The sequence below is a fragment of the Prunus avium genome, chromosome 5 (assembly GCF_965620075.1).
Source record: "Prunus avium chromosome 5, drPruAviu1.hap1.1, whole genome shotgun sequence".
In the NCBI taxonomy this organism is placed as follows: domain Eukaryota; kingdom Viridiplantae; phylum Streptophyta; class Magnoliopsida; order Rosales; family Rosaceae; genus Prunus; species Prunus avium.
This window is the reverse complement of record NC_142288.1, coordinates 20,747,367-20,772,406: the sequence shown is the minus strand read 5'-3', so window position 1 is coordinate 20,772,406 and position 25,040 is coordinate 20,747,367. Positions and strand designations below refer to the sequence as shown.

Genomic DNA, 25,040 nt, shown 5'->3' with positions numbered 1-25,040 from the left:
TAAGAAGTAAGTTTTGTTTTTGTTTTTCTTTCTTGTGTCAATAATTAAGGAGTAAGTTTTGGTTAACTTATGAAGTTTTGAGTTTGTGAGCAGGCTTTGTACAATTTGTAAGCTTTGCTGTCGACAAGGCAGGTGTGTTATGGTATGTGCTGGCATGGCAATCAAGTACAGCAATGTGTCAGCGGCTGAAAATTTTGGCACGGAGAGAGGAAGTTAGAGTAGTCTGCAGGCATGGGAATTTGTACACGTGTTAGCGGATATATATATACAAGTCATGTTCCATTGAGACAAACAATCCAAACCGTCTATTTTTGAAGTTTTCATTCATATATCATCTTTACAAAAAAAAAAAAAAAGATAAATGAAAAATTATTAAGACATCTAATTGATATCAACAAAATCAATGAATATAGTGCTTCAAGAAAGTGCTAAATTTCAATAATTTAATTGAATATTAAAATGATATTGTATTCAAATATTTTTTGTAGAGACGATTTTTGAATAAATATCTACAAAATAGACAGTTTGAATTAGTAAAATACGATGTGGAGTGGGCCCTACAAGGGTGTTCCTCAAATAAGTTATTTAGGGATCACTCAACGGAAATTCTTTGTGTATATATAGATCTCGGGCTTATGCATTTAGCATTCGTGCATTTACCCGCATTTTAGAATTTCTGAACCATTCAAATTATCCAACCGTTTAAGACATGACACATAAATAGTTATTTTTTCATCAAAAAATTGTTTTTAAATTAACAATTATTTTATTGTTACAAAATTAAAAAATCACGCCATTTCCACCGCCACGGGGGAAAGGGCTACGACTTCTTTGGCCAAACGGCTCAGATGAGGCTTCTCCAATCTTCCTTCCCATTCATTTATAGTGGGTCCTTCTTCTCCCTAAGTCAAAGCCAGCAATTGGCTGGTGGATTTCGTCCCTTAACTAGAAGAAGATAGCTTTGGGGATCACTGTGGTTTAAACCGTATTTGGTCTCTTTTCTTTTTGTTATGTTAAAGTCAACTTGCAATTCATAGGAAAGATGGGAGCTCCTATTAGTTATGTTCGCTTGCAAAGGAAGCCCATCTTTTCTAAGGGGCCTTATGCGCCTTTGGGCCGGATATGCCTTATCCAAGAAACTTATTTGCAAGGATCAAACGTCAATTTTAGAATTAAAAGTAGGTAAAGAAATGAAAAAAATAAAATAAAAAAATTATTCAGAGTATTAAGTGTAAACATAATATTGGGTCAAGCCATAAAACTCAATTCATAATCCAAGATCTTCAACTTCATCATTTTCATAATAGCATCAAACGGAAATTCAATAAACATATTTACATACATACCTTGACCATTGGCCTTCAATTAAACCAACATATTTATCTTGAGTGATTTGTAGACGAGTCGTTAATGTAGAGGAAATATCTCTATCCTTTTGCACATTAGAACCCTTAATATATGTTGTTGGTATGATAGACAGAGAGATGACCGGTTTCCCACTGTAACCCTAAGTAGTTAGCACCCATTACTGTTATATTAAGTAATCATGTCGGTATTCTTGCCATAAGAGAGATGCACTAATTTTAGTGGTTTATATGCTTTTGCTGTTGCTGTTGGCGTTTTATTTGCTGATGTTCTTGTCTCTGTTCTTCAGTCTATTCCATGGCTCTGATTGGTGCTTGATCACCACACCTTCTAGTTTGTCTTTTACTTTTTTGTGAGTTTCGAGTTTCTCATCCAAAAGGAAAATGACTTTCCAATTAAATTTTTCAGTTTAATTATCAAATCGCCATGTTATAACATGTGTGCTCATTAATACCGTAGATAGGTGAATGAGTGCTGCTAAACGAACCCTAAAATTAACTGAGTACACCCTACGATCTAAGTACACCCTAATATTTTAATCAAAATGTAAAATTAACTAAGTACACCCTATGAAACTACCAAAAATACCAATGGTAGACTCTAATACTTATAGCATTATTTTATAGTTGATTTTGAGCTTTATTTTTTTAATAGTATTTATAAATCTTTCACTTTTCATATGGATTTATGCTTCTACTAAAACTATTAACACTTTTTTGCAATTCCAAGTTCTTGCAATCACCTCTTTCGTTAAAAACACAATAGGACAAATGGGAAATCAACCACAAAGTATCTCATAACATTTTTTGTGCTGGTAGAAGCCAAATGAGCAAAAAGCCATCATAATTATTATATTTATGTTACAAAACAAGAACTGTTAATGGTATAATGAAAATGCAAATAATAATTAAGGTCACCAATATGATGCTTTACAAAACTACTCAATAAATATAGGGTCATTATCATAAGGGTCCGCTACGCCAGCTTCATATCTAAATTGACGTATACGATCCTGATATGGCGTAATCCAATCTGATGCAGTTATGGTTGCACATCTCAACCAACGCTGATCAACTGGTGGCATAGGGTGTTGACTTTCCAAATAAACATGTAAAAGCAAAAAAATTAAATAAAACCAATCATGTGAAAAGAATAGTAAGCAAACATATATATATATATAAACATCTTAATTGTTTTACCTTAATCCAGTGATTGTGGTTAACAAATCCAATTGAAATCTCACGGCGATAGATAGAATCCAATGGAGCAGTCTCGTATGGAAAAAATGTAAGTGACTGATGCACTGACCAAGCCATGAGGATTACATTATAACAAGATGCAATGAGGTGTCCCATATCTGGTATAGTCATCCACCTATCTTGAAGTGGGAAGTCCTCAAAATAGTCCAACATATACTCAATATGTTGTACCCGTTCCTTACCATTTAATATTAACTCATATATGATAGATTCTTTCCTCAACTCCTTCAACAAGTCCCTGTGTACTTTGCGCCAAGCATTGTCACCAAACCCCATCAATGATCCAATGGCTCTAAAACCACAATTACCATCACTCTTAACATCTTGTGCCCCTCTAATATGTATCAACATATGTTTAGGAAACCACTTGTTAAACTCTGGTGTTAAGCAAGAGTCATCTACACTGGGTTTAGGCCTATAGACCTGCATATTACAATTACACCCAAATTACAATATAAACGACAGTATACAAATTTAATATTGTAATTACTTACAGGTAACTTCGAAGGCGGCTTCTTTAGATACACATATGGCAATGGTTGTGTTTGACTATTCAAAACTGATCGCTTTTGGGGTATGGTCTTTGGCTTCTTACATGGCGGTGTTGTAACAACCTCAAAAGCAGAAGGCAAACGTCGAGTAGATGTGTCAACTTTTGGACGACCTTTTGTTTTAATCTTCAACTGGGGTTGTGTAAGTGTGGTAGATGCGGGATTCATAATCTCTTGTAACTTCATGCTAATATGTCTCTTTGTCTCAGAATTACAACTTTGAAACCACTTCACAAATAATTCTAACTGTGCATTTTCTGGAGGATTGTTCGGTGTAGTAGTAGGTCGGGGCTCCAAAAAATCTAACTTTCTCCAACGAGGATGAATACAGTCAAGTGGAATGGGCCTATGAGTCCGTTTGAACTCTTGCATCTCATGTGCACATTGTAATCCATGTGTGTGTTTTATTATGCAACCACATGATATAAGATCAACCCCAATATAATCTAACCGCTTTAGCTCAACCATAATATTATCCAATGCAGAAATAGATACAAAACCAATCAACTCCTTGAAGTCTTCTTTCCTGCAATCATGTTGCACAAATGACAGACTCTTCTCAAATGATGCCTTTATCTCAGTGTGTTGCAATTCTATTAAAGGATGAATTTTGTCCCATGATGTTCCAAACGTACACATGCTATTACCAAGTTGTTTCTTCAACTTTGCATGTGCAGTCTCCGCCCTGTATATTGTAGCAACATGTTTCATGTGAAGTAATATATATATTGTATGCTATATAAATATTAATTGAAAATCAATAATAAATACCTATTTGATGTTGTATTCCCAAAATGCATACATGTGTTCGTCCAAGCAGCAACAAATCTTTCTTTATAAGGAATCAACCACGTCTCTTTCACATAGTTGATGATAGAATTGTGATATTTGAAGTTGGTTTGTCAGGCCAGTAGATGTCTTTCATACTCGGCTTCTGTATTTGATGAAACAAGCATATTCCATGAAATTAAAAATTTGTCTGAACTAGCTTTGTCTTCAAATACATTTTTGCACTTTCCTAAGACTCCTTTATTAATATGCCATGTACATAATAAATGTCGAACACTTGGAAAGACTTTATGGAGTGCATTCATGAGAGCTAACTCTCTATCTGTGACAATAACACTAGGAATCGAATTATCATCCATAACACTCCTCAATCTAGCCAATGCCCATATGTAGTTGTCTTCTTTCTCGGCACTAAGATAAACAAATGCAATTGAGAATGTAAGATGTGTAGACGTCACCCCCACAATCTCCAAAAGTGGATAGCAAAACCTATTTGTCTTATATGTGCAATCCATGATCAAAATATGAGGAAATGCGCGCAGTAGCTTAATACTTGTAGGGTGAGCATAAAACAAATCACTTATAATATTAGCGGTACCATAGCTTCTATGCCACTCTACATACTCATGGGCAAACAACTTTTGTAGCAATACCTGCATCTCTGACATACCTGCTTTCTCAATCACCCTACTTTTTTGTCTGGCATTGTAGATTGTCTTCATTGTGGTCACATTCAACCTATCTCTACGTTTAAGAGTATATAATATATCCTTTGGCCTAGCCAAACTCTTAGACATGTCAACCACTAGTAAATTCTCTTCCACAGTTAATCTCCCTGCATATGAATGGCCTTCCATATTTAGTGCTGCAGGATGGTTATGAACTCCACATACAACCTCAAGTTGCCATGCATCTCCAGGACCACAGTTCACACCTTTCAATGAAAAGGGGCAACCACACTTCTTCGTACCAGTAGACTTCACACTTTTTTTCTTCAAAGGGTTTGAACTTCGATCAAGCTTGTGTGTTGTCTTGCTATCTAATTCCACAACCTTTTTTTTCCTAAATTGGCCACCCCTCTCATAACAAAATAGAATTCGACCGGTCTTGAATTTACCAGCTCCTCCAATATCTGACCTCTTAATGATAATCACAAAGCCATTCGTTTTCCCTTGTTCACGAGTCCATCTTATTAATGCATCGCGACTTTTAAATATCTGTAAAATCACTAATAATTAAATTAATGTACACAATTATAAAATAAATTTATAAATATTCATTAATTTACCTCATTTGTGATAAATTCGTTTCCGTAGTCTAAAACACATTGTTTATTGATGTCGGTGTCTTGCTTAGATACATCTTCTGGATGCTGTAAAAAAAACCCTCATATTCGTCATTGTTCAGTACACATGTTTTAGCCTAAACCAACATGCCATAACTAAATTTTGAACAATATGATCGATCTAACAAGGCATGGGTATTCCTAATGACAAGATACAAGAAAACCAACCTTGTTACTGAAGCATGACAATCTCAATTCGGAGTTTTCATGCTTATTACACTCTGAATCCGCCAATGCCATATCACAGCATTCTACACCAAAGAAAAATTAATTAGAAAGCACAACATGTAGTCCAATATTGAATTGGAAAGCACATGTAATTTCTTATTTATTTTTCGAAAGATTTCTTCCCCAATGGAAGATTGAACGCTTACTCTAAATATGGTGTCAGGGAGGCTACAAATACCCAAGAGTAGGGAAGAGCTCACTGTAGCAGCGGTTGGGGGAAACCTATTCATAAATAATCAGTAAACAGCCAAAAGTTTAAAATTTAGAAACATCAAGGCTACCTTTTAAGCTCTCCAATCAATATGCAACATTGGTTGATTCTGGCTTTGACTGCTCCAAGCGATTATGGCTTGTTGATCACAAAGATGGGCACCAAGTAATCTCTTGATTAGGGTTGAATATTGTTAGTAGGGTGTACTTATTAAAATTATAATTGTTTCACAATTCCATATATCCTTTTTGGTCATTTTATATTAGGGTAAATCGGTAATTGAATATATACTTTTGTAGTAGGGTGTACTCAGTTAATTTTAGGGTTCGTTTAGCAGCACTCAATATCAATATTGTCGTCCATCTATATTATAATACTGTAACATTATGTGATGACGCGGCCATTTCACTCGAAACCTTCCATAAAGTATAAATAAATAATGTGAAATTTTAATTTACTTATCATCATTGTTTTAAATGATTTTTTTAAAGTGCACCTCATGGCGCTATATGCCAAAGCGTTGAGACGATTGTGACAAGAAGATAAATAATTTATTTATTTTCTGAGGAGCACTAATTTGAGAGCATTGGACGCGGAGGAGGGTGAAATCTTTATTTTAGGAGTTTCCAATAAGAGCATTTCCAGCAGTTGCCCCTTGCCATGGCAAGGGGAGGGGGGGCTAGGCTTGCAAAAAGCAATGTTGGTTTCCAGCAGTTGCCCTAGTTTAGGGCAAATACTATTTATTTTTTTATTTTTTTCACAAATTTGTTTACTTAAATAATTAATTTGGACAATATTTTCGGATAAGATTTTTGGTGTGGGAAGTGAAAAATATGACTAAGTATTTATTTAAAAAAATTCTGAATTTTTTTGTATTTTTTAAAGATTTTTTTCGATTTTTTATAAAATTTTTTTGTTGCTGACGTCAGCCTCCTCGTTTTGTATCTCTGGCTGGACTTGCCCTCGGGCCAGCCTTTGTTGCTGGAGCCCGTTTTTCGCCCAAAACCCCCCAGCCCGAGTCCAGCCTTAGCTGCTGGACTTGCTCTAAGAGCACGTTTTTTTTTTTTTCTTTAACAGAAGATAGAAACAGTGCATGACTCCGACCAGAAAAAGAAAAAAAAACAAAATAAAACAATATCATGACATGACTAAAGGAAAAATATATCATGACCAGAACATGCAATATTGGACCCACGAAGCCCCTACCATGTGGAGCGACCAAAATTAAAGAAAAATAATATTACCAAACGTTATTTCTTTTTGGGGCTACAGTCCAAACAGTTTTGTCTCAATGTTTACCAGATTATAATAAAAAAGAATATATATTCATTTTTTAATATAATGTTTACATCTTATTAATACAGTTTTGTCACTTAGTGCACCTTTCTTCCTCTAGAAGAAGTATTCACATCACAATTGGAAGGATCTAGTGTTCAAGCGTTCATTGACAAAAAAAAAAAAGAGGGTATAGTGTTCACATTTGAATGATATATAGAGAGAGAGGCATTTTTATCAAAGGTTAACAAAACTTCTTCTCTTAGATCATGGTATAGATTTGAACAAATTTTGAAATCTTTATGATTTTAATTGTTTTTTGCTAAGAATTTGTTAAAAAAGTATATTTTCATAGATGTAGTATTATTAGAATAATGTGGCCAAAGTGGACTCATTTCGTTCTCGTGCTTGTGTAGCGCCCAGCTCATTTCATGCACGTGATCATGCTTAATGAGTAAAAGATTTGGCTCAATCTGATTTATGTACCGAGTTCTTTTGGGTGGTATAGGATTTAGGGTTCCAAAAGAACCACATTCGTGCCACCAAACCCCTCCTCCCCCTTCCATAATGGATGGTAGAAAGAAACATTGGGTGGCCACGGGCAGGGAGAAAGGAGCCACCGTCTATGGGCCGACTCCGACAAAGAGGTGGGGTTGGTTGTGTGGCCGTGGTCTGTTGGAGTGGAGTGGTTTCTAAATATAGCATTTTTATATATATAAAAAACAAAACCAAAAGGCATGTGGTAGATTTTGGTCGGTTTTATATATGAAAGTTGGAAGGTGATCATCATTGTTGCGCACTCAAAAAAGGGAGGATGGACCTTATATTATTAAGGCAATATTGTCTTTTGCGTGAAGGTGTAGGAATAAAATATATATTTTTGAAAAGGATATTTCAATGTTAACATCTCACGAGCTACAAAATACTAATGATTGCCTTATAAAGACAGAAAAAAAAACAATATAATAGCAACAACCCACGTGAATCGCGAGATCATAAAATAAATGGGAGATCAAAATGAGCCCAAAAGTCTTTGATATGTCCAAATCATTATCTAATTCTTTTTATTTTTATGCTATGAGTATTTTGAGTTTTAACCACACATTTCAATTTAGAGATCCTATGCAGATGCTTTTGCATCTAAACCTCATGCTATTTATGGTTTACTTCATTTCTGTGGCCCCAGAATTCGCCACGAGTCTGCTTTTGTTTGATAATGTAGGTTTATAAAAAGTTAACCAAACTGAAGCCTACTCTGATGCAGATTGTACTTAGCTTCAGTTGAGGATCTTGCCACAAATGATTGCTTCTTTGCACTCCGATGAGAGTAGATCCTAGAAATATGCAATAACCTCCAGTAGATCATCGATCATAAGGGCAACCTGCCCAATCTGCATCAAAGTAGGCTTGCAAAGATAGAACATTGGTAGCTTGCTTTTGAATAAAAAGACCATGGCTGATTGTGCCTTTTTAAGGTATCTTAGAATTCTTTTTACCATTTGTAGATGAGGGTCTCTTGGAGTATGCATAAACTGACACACCTGATTGACTACATATGAGAGATCAGGCCTAGTCCAAGTAAGATACTGGAGAGTCCCCACAATAGAGCGATATTTAGCAGGATTAGGTAAGAGATCACTATTGTGATCCAATTTTGCAGAACCAACGGGACTGGCACAAGGTTTAGCACTAGTCATTTGCACCTTGGTGAGAAGGTTAGTGGCATACTTGGCTTGAGAAAGAAACAAACCAGTGGATGATCTCTGAACCTTGAGACCGAGGGAGTAATGAAGAGGACCAAGATCCTTGACTGGAAATAGTGCACCCAACTGAGTAATAACATAGGTACATTCTAAAGTAGAAGGACCTATGATGATAATATCATCCACATAGAACCAAAGAAGGAACTCGTTTGATTATAAAAAATAAAATAAAAAAGAGGTATCAAACTGTGAAGCACTAAAACCAAGAGAAAGAGGTGCTTAATGCAGTTTTTCATACCAAACTCGTGGAGCTTGCTTTAGACCATAAAGAAAATGATGGAGCTGATATACATGAGTAGGTTTAGAAGAATCCACAAAGCCTAGGGGTTGCTCCATATAGACAACTTCCTTATGAAAACCATGGAGAAAACCATTACTTACATCCAATTGATTAAGAAACTAGTTATGATGAACCACTAGGGTAAGCAAAAGTCTAATGGTGACTGGTTTGGCCATAGGGTTGAATGTTTCACCAAAATCCACACCCTCTTGCTGAAGATAACCTTTTTGCAACAAGGCGAGCCTTATATCTATTCACAGAACCATTGGGTTTTCGTTTGATTCAAAAAACCCACTTGCAGTTTACAAGATTCTGTTGAGGACAAGAGGGCGTTAAACTCCAAGTACCAATTAATTGGAGAGCATTAAACTTATCTTGCATGGCTTGTCTCCAAGGAGCAAACTTAGAGGCTTGAAGATAGGTTATGGGAACAAATTCTAAATCTGTAGGAATAATTGAAGTTGGCAGAGGATGTTTAGTGGTAGTGTCAAAAGGAAGTTGAGGTTTCACCCCAAAACCAATTGGCAATGGGAGGAGTAGCCCAACTCTTTAGAAGCCCTTGCTAGGTTTCTCAACTTTTCAATGTGGGACTATTTACCTTTGTATTCTCACATGCCCCCGCACATATGGTGAATTTTCAAGCTTAATATGTGGACAACACATATAGCACGTGTGGCTGTTGGGTTTTTACACGTGGGCTAACCCGCTCTGATACCATGAAGGATGTTAAGGTTTCACCTCATAACCAATTGGCAATGGGGGGAGTAGCCCAACTCCTTATAAGCCTTTGCTAGGTTTCTCAACTTTCTAATATGGGACACTTTACCTTCGACCTCTCTACAAGGAGTCAAACAAGTTAAAGTTAGTTAGAATATTGTTGTTAAGTCTCTGTTTAGACATCTATAGTTTTGATAAGATATGTTAGAATATTGTTAGAGCAGGACTCTTGTACAGTAAGCAAAGTTAGTTTTTAGTATTTGTATAAATACTCTTATGTAATTTAATTATCATTAATGAGAATCTATATTTTTCTATAATGTCTATGGAAATGTGTTAAGTGTTGAGAAGGATGATGATTGTACACTTTTGGTTAAAGTGGTGAGCAAAAATGCTCTCTAAAAAAGTGCTTCTCGTGCCCATTGTGCTTGCGAAGAGGCATTATTAAATTTGTTTTTTTAAAGAGTCAACAAAAATGTACACTTCATGCATAGATCCAGGAATGGGTGGTCTATATTTATTAGGACCAGATCCGTTGTCCCCATTTTCTATGTCCCTTCGTCTTCCTTTTATAATTTTTTGACATGTGTCCAATCTCTTAACCCCAACATAACGTTGTTAACTTGAATGAATTAGAAAAATAACAACAAAAAATTAAAAGAAAAAAAAAACCAAACAACCACCATCACCTCACCTGCCGCAACCGCAACCCCTTCTCCTCCTCACTGCGGACCAGACCTCTCCCTTGAGTTTCTCTCTTTCATACCATGATCATGATCTCAAGACATCGACCCCAATGTGATTTTGAAGCTCTCTCTGCACATCGCCATTAACGTTGCCTCCAAGATTGCTGGGTTGCCTTCCAAATTCAGATGTTGTCGGAATGGTGCGATAGCCTATTTGGCGAGCGACAGAGAGGAGGAGATGAGGTTGCCCGACATTGAGGAGAGATGAATGCCGCCAATGAGATGAGTGTGGGTGGTTGTTGAGTGTTGGCTGGGTTATTGAGTTGGCGGCTGCTAGCTAGGATCTAGTGTTGTTTTTGCTTTGTTTTGTTTTTTTGCTTTTAATATTTAAATTTTATTCAAGTTAACAAAGTTATATCAGGGTTAAGAGGTTAGACGCATGTCAAAAAATTATAAAAGGGACACAAAGAGGCATGGAAAATGGAGACATCGGATCCCGGGCCGTATTTGTCACCTGCCCTATTTTAACTTATGATAAAAGAACAAAAAAGGAGAATTTATCAAAAATAGCCAAAACTCCCTAATTTCAAAAATGTCAACTTTGGTAAAATATTTCAAATATAGCCAAAAGCTCATTTAAATAGACACAAATGTCCTCAAATGTAAAACCCACATAATCCTGAAAAAGAAACTTTATTAAATAAAACTTTGGAATATTTTTAGCCCACGTTTGTATAGAAGAACATAAGTTGATTTATATCATCCAATTTATTGATAAATGAATAAATTTGTACTCAAAGGGTGATGCCATAGATTACGTAAAGTGTGTACAAGAGAACACACTCACATCAAAAGTAACCCAAGTAAACTAAATTTATCAATCCAGCACAACATCAGTAAAATAGCTATTTTACTTAATAATCTGCAATATGTAATATGCGGAATACAAAATCTAGCCTTCCACACCATATAAAAAAAACTTGGATAAATTTGAAATTACAAAGAGATTAGAATGCTAAATTGAAAATGAACGGTGGAGCAAGTTAGAAACAACTCTGCCACTGCCAACAATATTATCAAGTATTTTGCATATTTTTAACCACCAAACAAAATTAAAGCAGATTAATAAAATAGGAATCCCATGATAAGTTCCAGAAAGCTGCTCCTAGAAAATTACATACTAAAATGCAAATTAAATATAAAAGGGAAGAAAAAACCATAGAAGTTAGGCAAGGAAGTTTAAAGTGCAGTATGGAGAATAAATGAAGAAGAAACTGAACGAAGAATCAAGGAAGAACTACACTCATTGTTTGACTAGGGCAGCAATGCATCTGCAAATGTACGTAGAAAGATTCCTAATCTAATAGAGTTTTCTTTTTTAGGTTTATGTGAGTTTGAAATTTGAGTGCATTTGTGTCTATTTAGGTGAGTGTTTTTTTTGCTATATTTGAAATATTTTACAAAAACTGACATTTTAGAAATTAGGAGTCAAGTTTTGGCTATTTTTGGTAAATTCTCAAAAAAAAAAGCGGCTCTAAATATAAAAGGTACCCATTTCGGCAGTCACAGCCTCACAAGCTCGATTTCTTCTTCCCCTGCTTCTCATTCTCTGTCTCTCTTGCTCCCCAGTTCTTACATAGAACTCATTTTTTGTAGCAGAAAGATTTAAGCCATGGAAGAAATTATATCCTCATGTTCTTCACCCAACTTTGGTCCAGAAAACCCAGCCATATTTCAACAACGTCTCCAGTTCTTAGTTCAGAACAGGCCTGAATGTTGGGTTTATTCCATTTTCTGGCGAGCCTCCAAAGACAGCAATGGCCAAGTTGCTTTGTCATGGGGTGCCGGAGATTTCCAAATCGACAGAGACTTGTCATCCAAAACAACCAACAAGGTGACCAATAATTACCAACCCAAATTTGGGTTAGCCAAGAAGTTGACTAGCAGAGAAGCTGAAGAAGCTCTTTTCGATGAAGACATGCTGGACTTGGAGATGAGGATGGTGGATCATGGAGATGTCACTGGATCTGAGTGGTTTTACTTTTACAGTGTTTCTTTAACCCAGTCGTTTGCTGCAGGCCATGCCACCAAGAATATTCTGGGCCGAGCATTTTGTTCTGGTGGTTTTGTTTGGCTTGCAGGTATTCATGAGCTTCAGTTTTATGAGTGTGAGAGAGTGAAAGAAGCTAGAATGCACGGAATTCAAACTTTGGTTTGCATTGCAACTTCTTGTGGGGTGCTCGAGCTGGCCTCTGTGGATGTGATCAAAGAAGATTGGGGCCTTGTGCACCTATCAAAATCACTCTTTGGATCAGATAACAACAGGGTCTCGCAGCAGGGCAGCCGTGACGGCGATGTGCTTGTTCCACCCCCAGAAAATTTGATGTTTTTAGGAGTTCAAAAAGAGCTAACCAGGCAAGGTAAGCACGAAATTAAGTCAATTAAAGATTCCAAATAGTTTGTCTCGATATCGATACTTTGTCGATATTGTCGTGTCTTCATACTCTCAATTTTTATTATTAACATCGATGTTTTAAATACATTTTCCCCAGAATGTGGTAGAAAAGAAGTAGCACCTATCAATATAGGCCGGTCATCACCAGAGTCACCTTCTGATTCTATTGGCAATTTCATCTCTGAGAATATAGCGAAGCCTCGTTCGAAAAAGAGAGGGAGATCGTTAACCAATGGAGCTAGTAGAGAATCGGCATTGTTAAACCATGTTGAGGCAGAGAGGCAGAGGAGGGAGAAGCTTAATCATCGCTTCTATGTCCTCCGGTCTGTTGTTCCCAATGTCTCCAAAATGGACAAGTCCTCTTTGCTTGCTGATGCTGTGTCATACATCAATCAGCTCAAAGCAAAGGTTGAGGAATTGGAGGCCAAAATCCAAGAGCAACCTACAACTCCCAAAACGGGTAGTGTTAGCCATCTTGATCATCACCTTAGCCAAAGCAGCAGCTCCATAGTTGATAATCATCATCATCATCATCATTCAAGTTATAATAATAGAACAGTTGTGCCAGTGGAAGTGGAAGTGAAGATTAGGGGATCAGAAGCGATAATACGAGTTCAGTGTCCGGATCAAGACTACCCGTATGCTCGATTGATGAACGCACTCAAAGGTCTGGGGTTACAAGTTTACCATGCAAGCATATCGAGTGTGAAAGAGTTGATGATTCAAGATGTTGTGGCAAGAGTACCTTATGGGTTCAATAGTGATCAGGAGGCCATGAGAACCGCCATTATGAAAAGATGGCACAGATAGAAATCATCAAATCAGTACTTAGCTTCCATCCCTAGCTAATGATGAAAATGATTTCCCATTGATTTTCTCATTCGTCTTCTTTGGTAGTGCTTGTTGTAATTCAAAATGGGTGAAAGTTAATTATCAAGTGAGTTTTTTTTTCCTACCTCTATTTTATTTTCAAAATCTGTCATCTATATCTCTAGGGTTTTTTAACCAGAATAAAATTTCATGATAGACCCAGCAGCACCTTGCTGAAACATATAATCTCAAGCATGTTTGCAATCGGGTTTGCCCATCCTCCGACCAACATATTGTCCCTATACTCTCAAATGGATAAAGAAAATGATTTGTAGGTCAATAATTGTCACATTGCATTATTGTCTGGATTTTTCACTCATTCCTTTACCGGGTCCAGTATGTCAGTTTGAGGTTGTGTGGCTATATATGCCTAGATTTTGAACCCTAGCCACTTAAAGTCAAGCCCATCTCACCAATTGGCCTACATGCTCATTTGTAATTACATTTTTTTTTTCTCAAGCTTCAATGGAATTAGACTCAATCGCACATCAAAACACAACATAATTGCAAACATGGGCTTAGTGAAATTGGCTAGAGCTATACTCCCCATTATGCACTCAAGTTCGAATCCCCTCCCAGTAGTTTAGATTAAATTACTATAATTTACTTTTTTGTTGTTGTCATTTTCATTAAATTACTATGATTTATTTTATTTTTTTAAAGGCATAGGTTTTTTTTTTAAAGAAAATTGTTAAAAAATTTAACTTATAATTAAATGAAATTGAATAATGAAGTTGGAGAAACACTTTGCTTATCAATCTCTTGAAGCTAGAATGATGAATACTTAAACAAACACATTTTCAAGTTCAAGAGCCTTGGCCCATGTAAGGTGACAGCCTAGGACCCAAGGAATCACGCCACAAAATTTTGAAAATTGGTGCATACATATATAGGAAAAAAAAAAACTTTAAAAAAAATTAGAATAATGGTAGGAAAAACAATTCTTAGAGTCCAATTATTTTTCTTTTAAAAGGCCTAATTCATTTTTTGTGTATGACCCAAAACTAATTGTTAAATTCACATAATAAATTTTTATTTTAGATGTAATGAAATGAGTTTATTTATTTTGCTTTTTAAAAAGTTTTTAATTATACTCGATCACTCACACCTCTTCTCACTACCTTCTGTGCTCCCAACAACTCACGCTGAAAAACTTTTCAACCACTCCTATGTACCAAATTGTCTAATGAAGAATACGTACCAAATTGTCCAGTGCCCTAGAAATTGTCAAATGATTGAAGGGAGGAAGACTTGAGCTAAACAACTACAGTTTGGTGGCTGTCATGGGCGTCAGTCCAACGACAGGTTTTTTTTTTTTTTTTTTTTTTTTTTTCAGTTTTAAATATTTTCAATCTAAATTTTCAAAATTTATCTCAAATTTTAATTCTATATCCACTAAATTTTTGTTGTCCAAAATATTCACTAAATGATTTTCAAGCAAGGGCTTCCATTTTCAGTCCTCCTAATTTTATGAAGTATCCTTAGAGTATCCGCAATGGTTGCTCAACAGTTCATTTCAGTTCAATTCAATTTATTTAACTCTTTTGGCAGCTATTGAACTGAACTGCAGTTTCACTTGCAGTGGGGCAGTTCAATAGCTTACAATTAAAAATTATATTTTTGTAAATATCTTTTTAAATGATTGAATAAAATAAAATAAATCAAGTTAATTATGATAAAAATTATATAATTAAAATGGTTTCAAAGAAATCTTTAAAAAGAGACCAATTTTGAATTAAAAAAAACAAAAAAAACAAAATTTTCTATTGAAAAATAAAATTTCAACATAAACAATTTTTTTTGTGGGTGTAGGAAGTTGTGGGAGAGTTATTTTCTACATATGTATTTATAGGTAAATAACTAGTTGTTTGAAAAGGGAACTAGCCATTTGTGTTTTTGAAAAGTGAAATAAAATAGAAATGGTTAGTATATATAATTGGCTATTTTTTTTTTAAAGTGAAACAAATAAATAATGGCTAGTATATATATTAACTAGACTTTTTTTTAACAGTGGAATAAATCAGAAACGACTAGTGGCTTTGAAACATAAAAGTAAAGGCTAATTGCGGACCTAAATTTTTTTATAGGGGTAGGCTAAATTTTATTTTTAACAGGAGATATATTATAAACCTTTTTTCTTTTGAAACAAAAAGGTAAATAAAATTTTATAAATCAAATAAGGCCACATTTCGAGCAAATATAACACAAAGAAGTACAAAATATAAATAAATATCAAATCAAACACATTGTTCAACTACTTGAGATCTGAGTTGAGTAAGTTCCTTGGGAATTGAAGTATATCAACATCATATGCAGAAGGTGTATCCTTGTTATCGTTATTGTTTTTTTTTTTTTTTTTTTTAAGAATGAATAAATAGTTTTTCCTCTCTTTGCCGGTCTATTATTATCATGTGACATGATATCCTAACAAGAAATACTAGACACCAAAAATCATATATGCTAATTAATAATTCAAGCTGCAAAAATAGAACATATATAACAATCCCCAAAAGTTTTCACCCAAACCCTAAATCATAAAAACTTAATAACAACAATTAAAATTGAAAATTGAATATAAAAAAAAGAGAGAAAAACTTACCAAGATTGAAGAACCCATTGAAGATAGGTTGGTACAATTTTTTAGAGGGGGAGAGCTATTTCCCCTAGGCTTTGAAGTTTCAAATATGGTGTTTTGGGTGGCTAGAAGAAAAATTATGATGTTTGCTTCTAATCAAATTTATATAGGTTATGGATTGCATGTTTACTATTTGCTATATACTTCAAGAGTGGGTGTATTTTAAATAGAGGGTTAAACTATTATTTACTTTACCTAAATTTGGTTTATACCACTAAGCCTACAAACAAAATCAGCACTAGGCTGAAGTGTAGATCCACCCTTGGTAAAGGCTAGTTTACACTAATTAAATGCAATTAAAAAATTAAAAAGTAAAAAGTAATGTTGCCCATGTGTCAATAAGAGAGAGGTTGTAGAGTTATTATGGTGGACTAACTTATTGAAATGAATTTCATTTTAGAGTTCATTTGACACAAGAGAGAGGTTGTAGAGTTATTATGGTGGACCAACTTATTGAAATGAATTTCATTTTAGAGTTCATTTTATTGACCTATAAAATAAACTATTGATCCCTGAAATGAAATATTGATCTTTGAAATAAACTATCGTCAATAATATAGCATAAATATGGCTAGAAGTTGGTTTTCTGCAGCGTATCTATTTTGATGAATTAGTTTATGGGATTTTGAAGAAATGTCACCCGAACTTATACCTCAGTTTAAATTTATCACCTTAAAGAAAATTTTCAGAGATACGTCATCTTAATTTTTTAAAGTCCATGATTTGTCATCTCACTTTAACATTATCCAATTTTCCATCCATTTTAAGGATATTTTAGTCTTTCCATTTTCAAAGAAAAAAAAAGAGAAAAAAGATTCATCTCTCCCTTTCTCCACCACCCCCACCCCATCGGCCCCCAAAACACATTGTATAGGACCCCCTCCCCCTTTACTCTCTCTGTCTCGGTTTCTCTCTTTCTCTCTGAGCATGTATAAATTTTTTTTATGGTGTTCATTGAGCATGTCTAAAATCTTCCCCAAAAAACAATTTAAAAAAGGTGGACTCGGTTTGGGTGGGCTGAGGAAATTTCTGTACGGATGGTAGGTGTTCCATGGTAGAGAGAGAATGAGGAAGGGGGAGAGTGAAGAGGTTAGAGGGAATGAATTTCAAGGTGGGTGGGGTTGGGTGGAGCTGCCGGTAGCTCATAAGGGATGGGGGAAGGTGAGAATTTTTTTTTTAAATTTTAATTATTTAAAAGATATATAATTTTTTTATATAATCATGGATGGTGTTAAAATCAGATAACAAATTATGGATTTTGAAAAATGAAGGTGACATTTCTCTTAAATATTTCATTAAGGTGACAAATTGAAATTGTGGTATAAGTTCAGGTGACATTTGTATAAAGGCTTCATATCACAAAAGATCCCTAAGGTTTATGAAACTATCAGATTGCATCCTTATTTTTTTATTTTTTTTGTCATTCGTGGTCCTCAAGGCTAGTATGTGTGCTCACAAATGGTCCATGCCGTCAAGTTCCGTCAAATACTCCGTTAGTTTGCTATATGTATTTTTTTAAAATTAAAATTTAAAATTCATAAAAGACTTTATATCACAAAACATCCCCGAGGTTCACGAAATTATCATATTGCATCCTTTTTTTTTTTGGTGTGTCATTCATGGTACTCGAGGTTAATATGTGTTAGGCAATTATCATAGTTATGACTAGTAAAGGGCCAATGAATGCTAGCATTTCATTATCTGCTACTGTTATGATATTATTAGGCTATCAATGTATTTTCGTTATGTTGTAACTAATAGATCTACCATCCTATATATAAATAGGTTGTAATATCTGTTGGCGCTAAATCTGAACAGATAGAGATGAGTGCAACTTACAAGCGGTGTGAACGATCTAGCAGATCGATTGAGTGATAGATGGAGATTCTTCCTGTCTTCAGATGCTGATCCTGAATAGAAGATAAGCGAAGCTCGTGAGGTCTATGGAACCGGTGTGGAACCAGCCTAAGACCCTCCGATGCTCAAGTAAGATTGTTTTTTAAGAGCTCTTGTTGTTGACCATATAAAAGTATAGAAGTCAAGCTTAAAAGTCTTACCCCTGTGTTGTAGTGGAGGGGCCTATTTATAGAGGGCATTTTGTATGCTCTTAGTACTCATTTTCGATGTGGGACTCGTGGGAGGGCCTTCTGAGGTCGACACGAGTCCTTAGATATTTTGGGCGGATACTTCGAGGTTGATTCTCTACAATCGGTAAGGGATGCCGATTGTAGACGAGCTTGGCCTGTAATGGCTGTTCGCAGCTTTGAGACAATGCCATCGGTGGCTGATGCCGATTGTCCGGGGCCTTGGGTACTTGGGCGAGTCTGTAAGATCCACGTGTCGTTGTACGAGTGGAAGGTTAGATATGGTACAAACAGTAGTCCCCCAAGTTGCCGATTAAGAAGCTTCTCGGTTGGGGACTTGAATATGTATTCGGCATTCTGACCCGGACGCAATGGTCTCATAGTTGCCTATGGTGGTATGTAGTCCCTCAAGTGCCCAAGCGAGTGAGCTTGGATAAGAGACGGCATGATGTGCCAATTGTTGCAAGGGGTGAGTGAAAAACTTATCACTATGCGGCTGTCGTTCGACACGAAAGGTGAGTAAAAACTCATCGATGTGCGCCTGCCGTTCGGCACGAGAGGTGAGTGAAAACTCATCGATGTGCGCCTGCCGTTCGGCACGATAGGTGAGTGAAAACTCCACGATGTACGCCTACCGTTCGACACGAGAGGTGAGTGAAAACTCATCGATGTGCGCCTGCCGTTCGGCACGATAGGTGAGTGAAAACTCCATGATGTGCGCCTGCCGTTCGGCACGATAGGTGAGTGAAAACACAACGATGTGCGCCTGCTGTTCGGCACGAGAGGTGAGTGAAAACTCATCGATGTGCGCCTGCCGTTCGCTAGTGGAGTTGTGCTCGAAGGTGGCTAGATCTGCCACGTTCAGGAAGTTGAAGCGTCTCTGAGGTTTGGAAGCGTTGCAACTGACAACGTTTGGTCTCCCCCATGCATGCGTGACACGTGTCGGCATGGCTGTGAAGAGCCGCGTCGTTTCGTATCCCGATCCGTCGCTTCGCTTCCCGATGCTAGATCGGCTTTATAAATGTGAGGAGGGGACGAGAGTTCAAATACTTGGAATTTTTGAGAGCGAAGATAGCTTGTGAGAGGCGATTTCCGGCAACCGTGCGAAGGCTGAGCAGGCGATTTCCGGCGAGCGTGAACAAGGCGGAGGCGATTTCCGGCGAACTTGAACCACCGTGCAAACAAGGTATGTTGCCGTGTTTTGGCATTTGTATGAATCAAAGTGTTGAATTCGTTGATTGTTTGTTTGAACAAGGTATGAACAAGCATGAACAAGCATGAACAAGTATGAACATGCATGAACAAGTATGAACATGAGTGTTTAGGAGGTAAAACAAGATTTTGATTCTAGCATAGCACTTAGTTTCCCTTCGTTTGTGTTTGTAGATGTCAGATACCAAATCCGAGGGTAGGCGTAGTCCGAGGGCCTATGAGGACGAATCGTCCTCGGGGAGTTCGTCCGAGGGGGGTGAGAGTACCGATTCTGGGAGCTCTTCAAGCTGTGAGATAGTGGAGGGGGCAAGAGTGCGCGCCAAGGCTGGGGGCACTTCGACGAGAGTGCCTGAAGATGGTGAGCCTTCGACTTCGGGTCGTGAGGCCGATGGGGGTGGCGTGTCCGTTGCCGTCCCAGGGGAAGGGGTGTTGAGGGTTGTCAAGGGGAGGCAACGGATTCCGATGGCGAAGCCCACGGAACCGTTGTTCGGAGTTGATGATTTAGAGCCGAACACGCTGACTGAGGCTGAGTAGGCGAAGATTCGGGCGGAGTTCAATATTCCGGAATCGGTAGGGATGCGAATTCCGGGGCCTTTAGAGTCGCTCAGTGATAATGACAAGGGCGTAGTCTTCTTCACCGACGTGTTTAAGCATGGGCTTCGGCTACCGTTGAGACATTCGGTGCAGAAGATCTTGGCTGCGATCGGGTATGCACCAGGGCAGTACAATCCAAACTTTTGGATTACGTTGCTCGGGACGATCACAGCATTCAGCTTGGCTGGCGAGGGGGAGCCGAGCTACGAACAGTTTGCCCAACTGTATAGTTCGACGAGGGCAAAGAGTGCTGATAATGGGGGGTGGGTGCAGTCCAACTGCTTATCGGCAGGGCAGCGTGGACACTTTGTGGTTGGGGTGCCGAGCTCTCAGAAGACGTGGCGTAAGCGTCGAGTAATTGTGTCCGGTGATTGGGAATCGGCACCGGGAGTGATCGTGGAGAGGAGGATTCCTACGTCTTTCCAGACAATCGGTAGGGTAGAGCCTGCCGTTCGGCAGTTGGTTTAGGTGTTTTTTTTTTTTTTTTTTTTTTTTGACCGTTGGGTGTTTGTGTTTCAGTGTCGTTGAAACGGCCATCTGCATCGATCAGAGAGGTGGAAGCAATCGAGAGGGTGAGGACGAAGATTGCCGAAGAAGATCGCTTCTTCAAGGAGTTGCTATACTTCCGGAACCTTTACAAGGCAGGCTTGATCGGCAAGTCAGAGCACGACCGAAGGATAAAGGAGGAAGAGGAAGAGGAGAAAAGACAGAGTGAGTGATGCCGTTCGGCAGGTGTCGTGAGTTTCTACCCTTTCATATCTACCGTTTTTGATATGGCTTGTGTTTTTGCAGTGGCAGGTGGGCGTCCAATGAGCAAGGCGACCAGGAGGCGGCTGGAGGGGCATGGGGCGCCTTAGCCGAAGAAAGGGCAGTCCCCCAGGCCGAAGAAGAAGGCGGCAGGACCCTCTGGGGATGAGCAGATGGTGGCTGATCGCCGCCGGGAGAAGCAGGCGGCCGAGGCTGAGGCTGTTCGGGAGGTGCACCTCCAAGTAACAGGAAAAAGGATGATTGAGGGTGCCCTCGACGCAACGCCGTTGCCGAAGCGGCCAAGGGGGCCGAATGAAGGGACATCGGTGGTGATTCCCGATGATGAAGGAGAGGGAGAGGAGGGGCCGGTGAACATTGCTTGCCCTCGGAAGGCCGTGCCGTTTATCAACAGTATGATCGATGGTGCTCAAATGGAGCTGTCAGAGATCAAGCAACTGTCGATGAAGACGTTGCGCGAGCAGACCGGGCGAGCCTTCCGTCTTCAGGCTGCGGTAAGTGTTTAATTTGTTGTTTTTCAAAGTGGTTATGCGTTCGGCATACTGAGTTTGTATGTGTTTCAGGATGATATGGAGATGTGGCTCTGTATGAAGCGAGCCATCAATGCTGCCGAACGGTACCAAAAGAAGTTTGAAGAGGGCCGTTCGAATATCGCTGATGCCGGAAAGCTCATTCAGGAGGCCGACCGGCGTGCCGAGGAAAATGCTGCGAAGATAGCGGAGCTAACGTCGAAATTGGCGGCAACGGAGCTGGATTTGGTGACGGCGCAGGAGGCGAAGGCCGCGGTGGAGGTGGCTATGGATGCGGCCGAACGGTCACATGCCAAGGAGGTCGAAGAGGCGAAGGCGAAAGCCGTTGCTGACTACCGAGCATCGGAGGAGTTCACGCTTCTGGTAGACAAAGAAGTCATGGAGCAATGTGACGACTTTGCCTACCGATTCAAACGGTATAATGCGGAGAAGAAGCTGAACCTGAACTTTCTCCGGGATCCGCCGCCACTACCGGAAGGGGTGACCGAAGAGATGGTGGAAGCGTACAAGGGTGAGGATGCCGAGCCTGAGGAAACCGATGACACCGATTCAAGCAGTGGGGAGGAAGAAAGTCATCCCGATCCTGTGCCTACTGCGAATGTGTCTACTGCCGATCCGTCGACTGGTCCTGTGCCTGTGTCAGCTGATGCCGATATTGTAACGACCGAAGCCGATCCACCCTCCTCTTAGACGTTGTTAATTCAAGTATCATTTTTGGGAATGTATAACAGTTTTGAATATGCCGAATGGCATGTTGTAAAGACAGATGGCCCTTCTGTGGCCTTTTATATCTATGTTAATTTTGTTTTGGTTGAATTTGCTGATGTCCATAATCCTGTATGTGTGCATGCCGAATGTAGAATATTGTTGATATAATATTGCTGTTTGGTAATGCCATATGTATAGAATAGGGATTATGTTGAAATAAACCGAATACAAAGGTAACGACCGAAGGTGACAACACAAGGTGTGAGCACCTGTACATGGGGTGAGAACCGAAGGTCACGTTACTTGTAGTAATATTTGAGGTGCTCGATATTCCAAGGATGGCCGAGGGTCTGACCATCGGTATCACGCAGTCGGTAAGTTCCTGGTCGGCAGACAGTGACGACCTCATAAGGACCTTCCCAGGATGGACCAAGGGTGCCGTCGTTCGAGTCTTTGGTGGCGAGAGAAACTTTACGTAAAACCCAGTCTCCCACTTTGAACGATCGGCGTCTGACGCGCGAGTCGTAGTAGCGAGAGGTCCGCTGTTTGTAGGCAGCGTTCCGAAGCTGAGCCTGGGAACGGTGTTCATCAATGAGGTCCAGGTTGAGAGTGAGCAAGGCTTCGTTTTGCTCTGATTTGTAAGATGTCGTTCGTCACGAGGGTGCGTTGATCTCGACTGGGACAACAGCTTCGGTACCGAAAGCAAGGGAAAATGGTGTTTCTCCAGTCGATCGTCGGTAGGTGGTGTTGATGGCCCATAGTGCCTCCGGAAGGAGGTCGGGCCAGGCTCCTTTAGCTGCCCCAAGTTTCTTCTTCAGTGTCCTCTTGATGATCTTGTTGATGGCTTCTACCTGGCCGTTCGATTGTGGGTGTGCTGGAGAAGCGAAGAACAAGTTGATGCCGAATCGGTGGCATAGGTGCCGGAACTGAGAGAAGTCGAATTGTTTTCCGTTGTCGGTGATGATCGCGTTCGGGAGGCCGAATCGACAAATAATATTCTTCCATACGAAATGTTCGACTCTGACTGCGGTGATTGTTGCCAAAGCTTCGGCCTCGGTCCACTTTGTAAAGTAGTCGACAACGACGATGGCGTACTTGAGCTGTCCCTTCCCTTGGGGCATGGGGCCGATGAGGTCTAAACCCCATTGAGCGAAGGGCCACGGGCTGACAATCGGGGTGAGCGGTTCGGCAGGCAGTTTCGAAACTGAGCCGAAACGCTGGCATTGATCGCACTTCTGGACGAGTGTGGTGGCATCGGTATGGAGTGTCGGCCAGTAATACCCCTGCCGAATGGTCTTGAATGCTAGAGATCGGGCCCCAGAATGGTCTCCGCAGGCTCCTTCGTGAATCTCTCGTAAGACGTAGTCTCCTTGCTGCGGGGTCAGGCATCGAAGCAATGGTAAGGAAAGGCCACGCCGATAGAGAGTCTGATTCAAGATTAAGTAACGTGCCGATCGGCGGCGGATAGTTTTGGCCTCTGTTTTGTCGTCTGGTAAAGTTCCGATTGAGAGGTAAGCATATATTGGATCCATCCAGCTTGGGTCCTGCCGAACGGCATGTACTTCGCTTTCCGTGGTGCTCCGCCGAGCGAGGATTTCGATCGGTACGTGGCGACCGACGTTGTCGTCAATTGCTGATGCCAAGCGTGATAGGGCATCGGCGTGGCTGTTCTCAGATCTTGGGATCTGTTGAACCTGGAACGCGTCAAAGTGATGCAGCAATCGGCGGGCATGTGTCAAGTAGGCAGCCATCGAAGGGTCTTTGGCTTCGAATTCAGTCAACACCTGATTCACGACAAGTTGCGAGTCGCTGCATATTTTCAGCTGCCGAGCGCCCATTCCCTTGGCGAGCCGAAGCCGATCCCTTGGAGTTGAAGTGCTCGGCCTTGGCGTGAATAGCTGCCTGTTTCATTAATTCGGAGTAGGTGGTCCAGTTGCTGCTGTGGACCAAATAACGAAACTGAGACGACCGAAGGCCGCTTTTGAAGGCACCGAAGGCTGCCCTATCGTCAGTTTCCGGACATCTGGAGTACTCATGGCTGAACCTAGCCGCATATTCTCTCAATGGCTCATCGTCCTGCTGCCGAACGGTATAGAGGTCATCGGCGGAATACAGGCGATCGGTCTGAATGATAAAATGGTTGAGGAAGGTTTGCTTCAACTGATTAAAAGTGTCAACCGTATCTGGCTCCATTCGATAGAACCAATTCAGAGCGACTCCGGTCAAGGTGGAGGGGAATAGCAAACATTGGCCTTCATCCGTCAGTCCTTTGCAACCCAAAGCTGATTGGAAGGTATGAATGTGGGTAACGGGATCTTCCACCCTTGAGTAGAACGATATGCGTAGTGCTTGGACCTCTTTCTCGTGTCTGAATGTCCGGATTCGATTGGTGAATGGCCCTGGCTGTACCGTTCCCCATGTTGGTGTCCGAGCCTGGTCTTGCTCCTTCTCAATGCGATTCATCTTCTGTAGGAGGAGACGAATAGTCGGATCGGTAGAGGGAAGATTATCACCAAAGGGCTCGATCACTCGGTTCCCCGTGCGTCGGTCAGCATTGTGACCTCGTTTTCCTTTGTCTGCCGTTCGGCTGGGGCTTCTCTCGTAGTTTCCTTTTCGCCGATCATTGTCCTGGTTCGATCGGTGGCTGTGGCGTTGTGCAGAGGGCCCTGCTGATGAGATGGTGGTTCCTGGAGATGTTGGAACGTAATCCGATTCGTC

At 39.7% G+C, this 25,040-nt stretch overlaps 4 protein-coding genes across 4 annotated transcripts; 1 reads left to right on the top strand and 3 right to left on the bottom strand.

Moving 5' to 3' along the window:
• Nucleotides 1-2,302: 2,302 nt before the first annotated feature.
• Nucleotides 2,303-3,886, bottom strand: LOC148294493 (uncharacterized). The gene is made up of 3 exons (XM_088253775.1): nucleotides 3,119-3,886; nucleotides 2,674-3,047; nucleotides 2,303-2,459 (listed from the first exon to the last, which is right to left on the bottom strand). Exons 1-3 carry the CDS (start codon nucleotides 3,884-3,886, stop codon nucleotides 2,303-2,305), a joined length of 1,299 nt encoding a protein of 432 aa, XP_088109901.1.
• A 4,471-nt stretch (nucleotides 3,887-8,357) lies between these two features.
• LOC110748055 (Reverse transcriptase (RNA-dependent DNA polymerase)) lies at nucleotides 8,358-9,122 on the bottom strand. Its single transcript, XM_021948096.2, has 3 exons — nucleotides 9,078-9,122; nucleotides 8,565-8,852; nucleotides 8,358-8,414 (listed from the first exon to the last, which is right to left on the bottom strand). Exons 1-3 carry the CDS (start codon nucleotides 9,120-9,122, stop codon nucleotides 8,358-8,360), a joined length of 390 nt encoding a protein of 129 aa, XP_021803788.2.
• Nucleotides 9,123-12,098: 2,976 nt separating this feature from the next.
• On the top strand, nucleotides 12,099-13,738 carry LOC110747729 (transcription factor bHLH14-like). The gene is made up of 2 exons (XM_021947847.2): nucleotides 12,099-12,889; nucleotides 13,022-13,738. Exons 1-2 carry the CDS (start codon nucleotides 12,142-12,144, stop codon nucleotides 13,732-13,734), a joined length of 1,461 nt encoding a protein of 486 aa, XP_021803539.2. The 5' UTR covers nucleotides 12,099-12,141; the 3' UTR covers nucleotides 13,735-13,738.
• An 8,883-nt stretch (nucleotides 13,739-22,621) lies between these two features.
• On the bottom strand, nucleotides 22,622-24,160 carry LOC148294492 (uncharacterized). Its single transcript, XM_088253774.1, has 2 exons — nucleotides 23,330-24,160; nucleotides 22,622-22,894 (listed from the first exon to the last, which is right to left on the bottom strand). The coding sequence occupies exons 1-2, from the start codon at nucleotides 24,158-24,160 to the stop codon at nucleotides 22,622-22,624; spliced, it is 1,104 nt and encodes a 367-aa protein (XP_088109900.1).
• Between the last annotated feature and the right edge of the window lie 880 nt (nucleotides 24,161-25,040).

Excerpts from the sequence above, each read along its gene's own strand:
- LOC148294493 (XM_088253775.1), bottom strand. The coding sequence starts at position 3,886 with ATGAAACATGTTGCTACAATATACAGGGCGGAGACTGCACATGCAAAG. Across the intron at positions 3,048-3,118 it reads AGCCGCCTTCGAAGTTACCT|GTCTATAGGCCTAAACCCAG; the intron begins GTAAGTAATTAC and ends TGTAATATGCAG. Across the intron at positions 2,460-2,673 it reads AATGTAATCCTCATGGCTTG|TCAACACCCTATGCCACCAG; the intron begins GTCAGTGCATCA and ends TTATTTGGAAAG.
- LOC110748055 (XM_021948096.2), bottom strand. The coding sequence starts at position 9,122 with ATGGAGCAACCCCTAGGCTTTGTGGATTCTTCTAAACCTACTCAT. Across the intron at positions 8,853-9,077 it reads ATTCTTCTAAACCTACTCAT|TTGGGTGCACTATTTCCAGT; the intron begins GTATATCAGCTC and ends GTTATTACTCAG. Across the intron at positions 8,415-8,564 it reads TCTCATATGTAGTCAATCAG|ATTGGGCAGGTTGCCCTTAT; the intron begins GTGTGTCAGTTT and ends ACTTTGATGCAG.
- LOC110747729 (XM_021947847.2), top strand. The coding sequence starts at position 12,142 with ATGGAAGAAATTATATCCTCATGTTCTTCACCCAACTTTGGTCCAGAA. Across the intron at positions 12,890-13,021 it reads AAAAGAGCTAACCAGGCAAG|AATGTGGTAGAAAAGAAGTA; the intron begins GTAAGCACGAAA and ends CATTTTCCCCAG.
- LOC148294492 (XM_088253774.1), bottom strand. The coding sequence starts at position 24,160 with ATGGGCGCTCGGCAGCTGAAAATATGCAGCGACTCGCAACTTGTCGTG. Across the intron at positions 22,895-23,329 it reads CAGTCAGAGTCGAACATTTC|GCTCAGCTTCGGAACGCTGC; the intron begins GTATGGAAGAAT and ends CACCGTTCCCAG.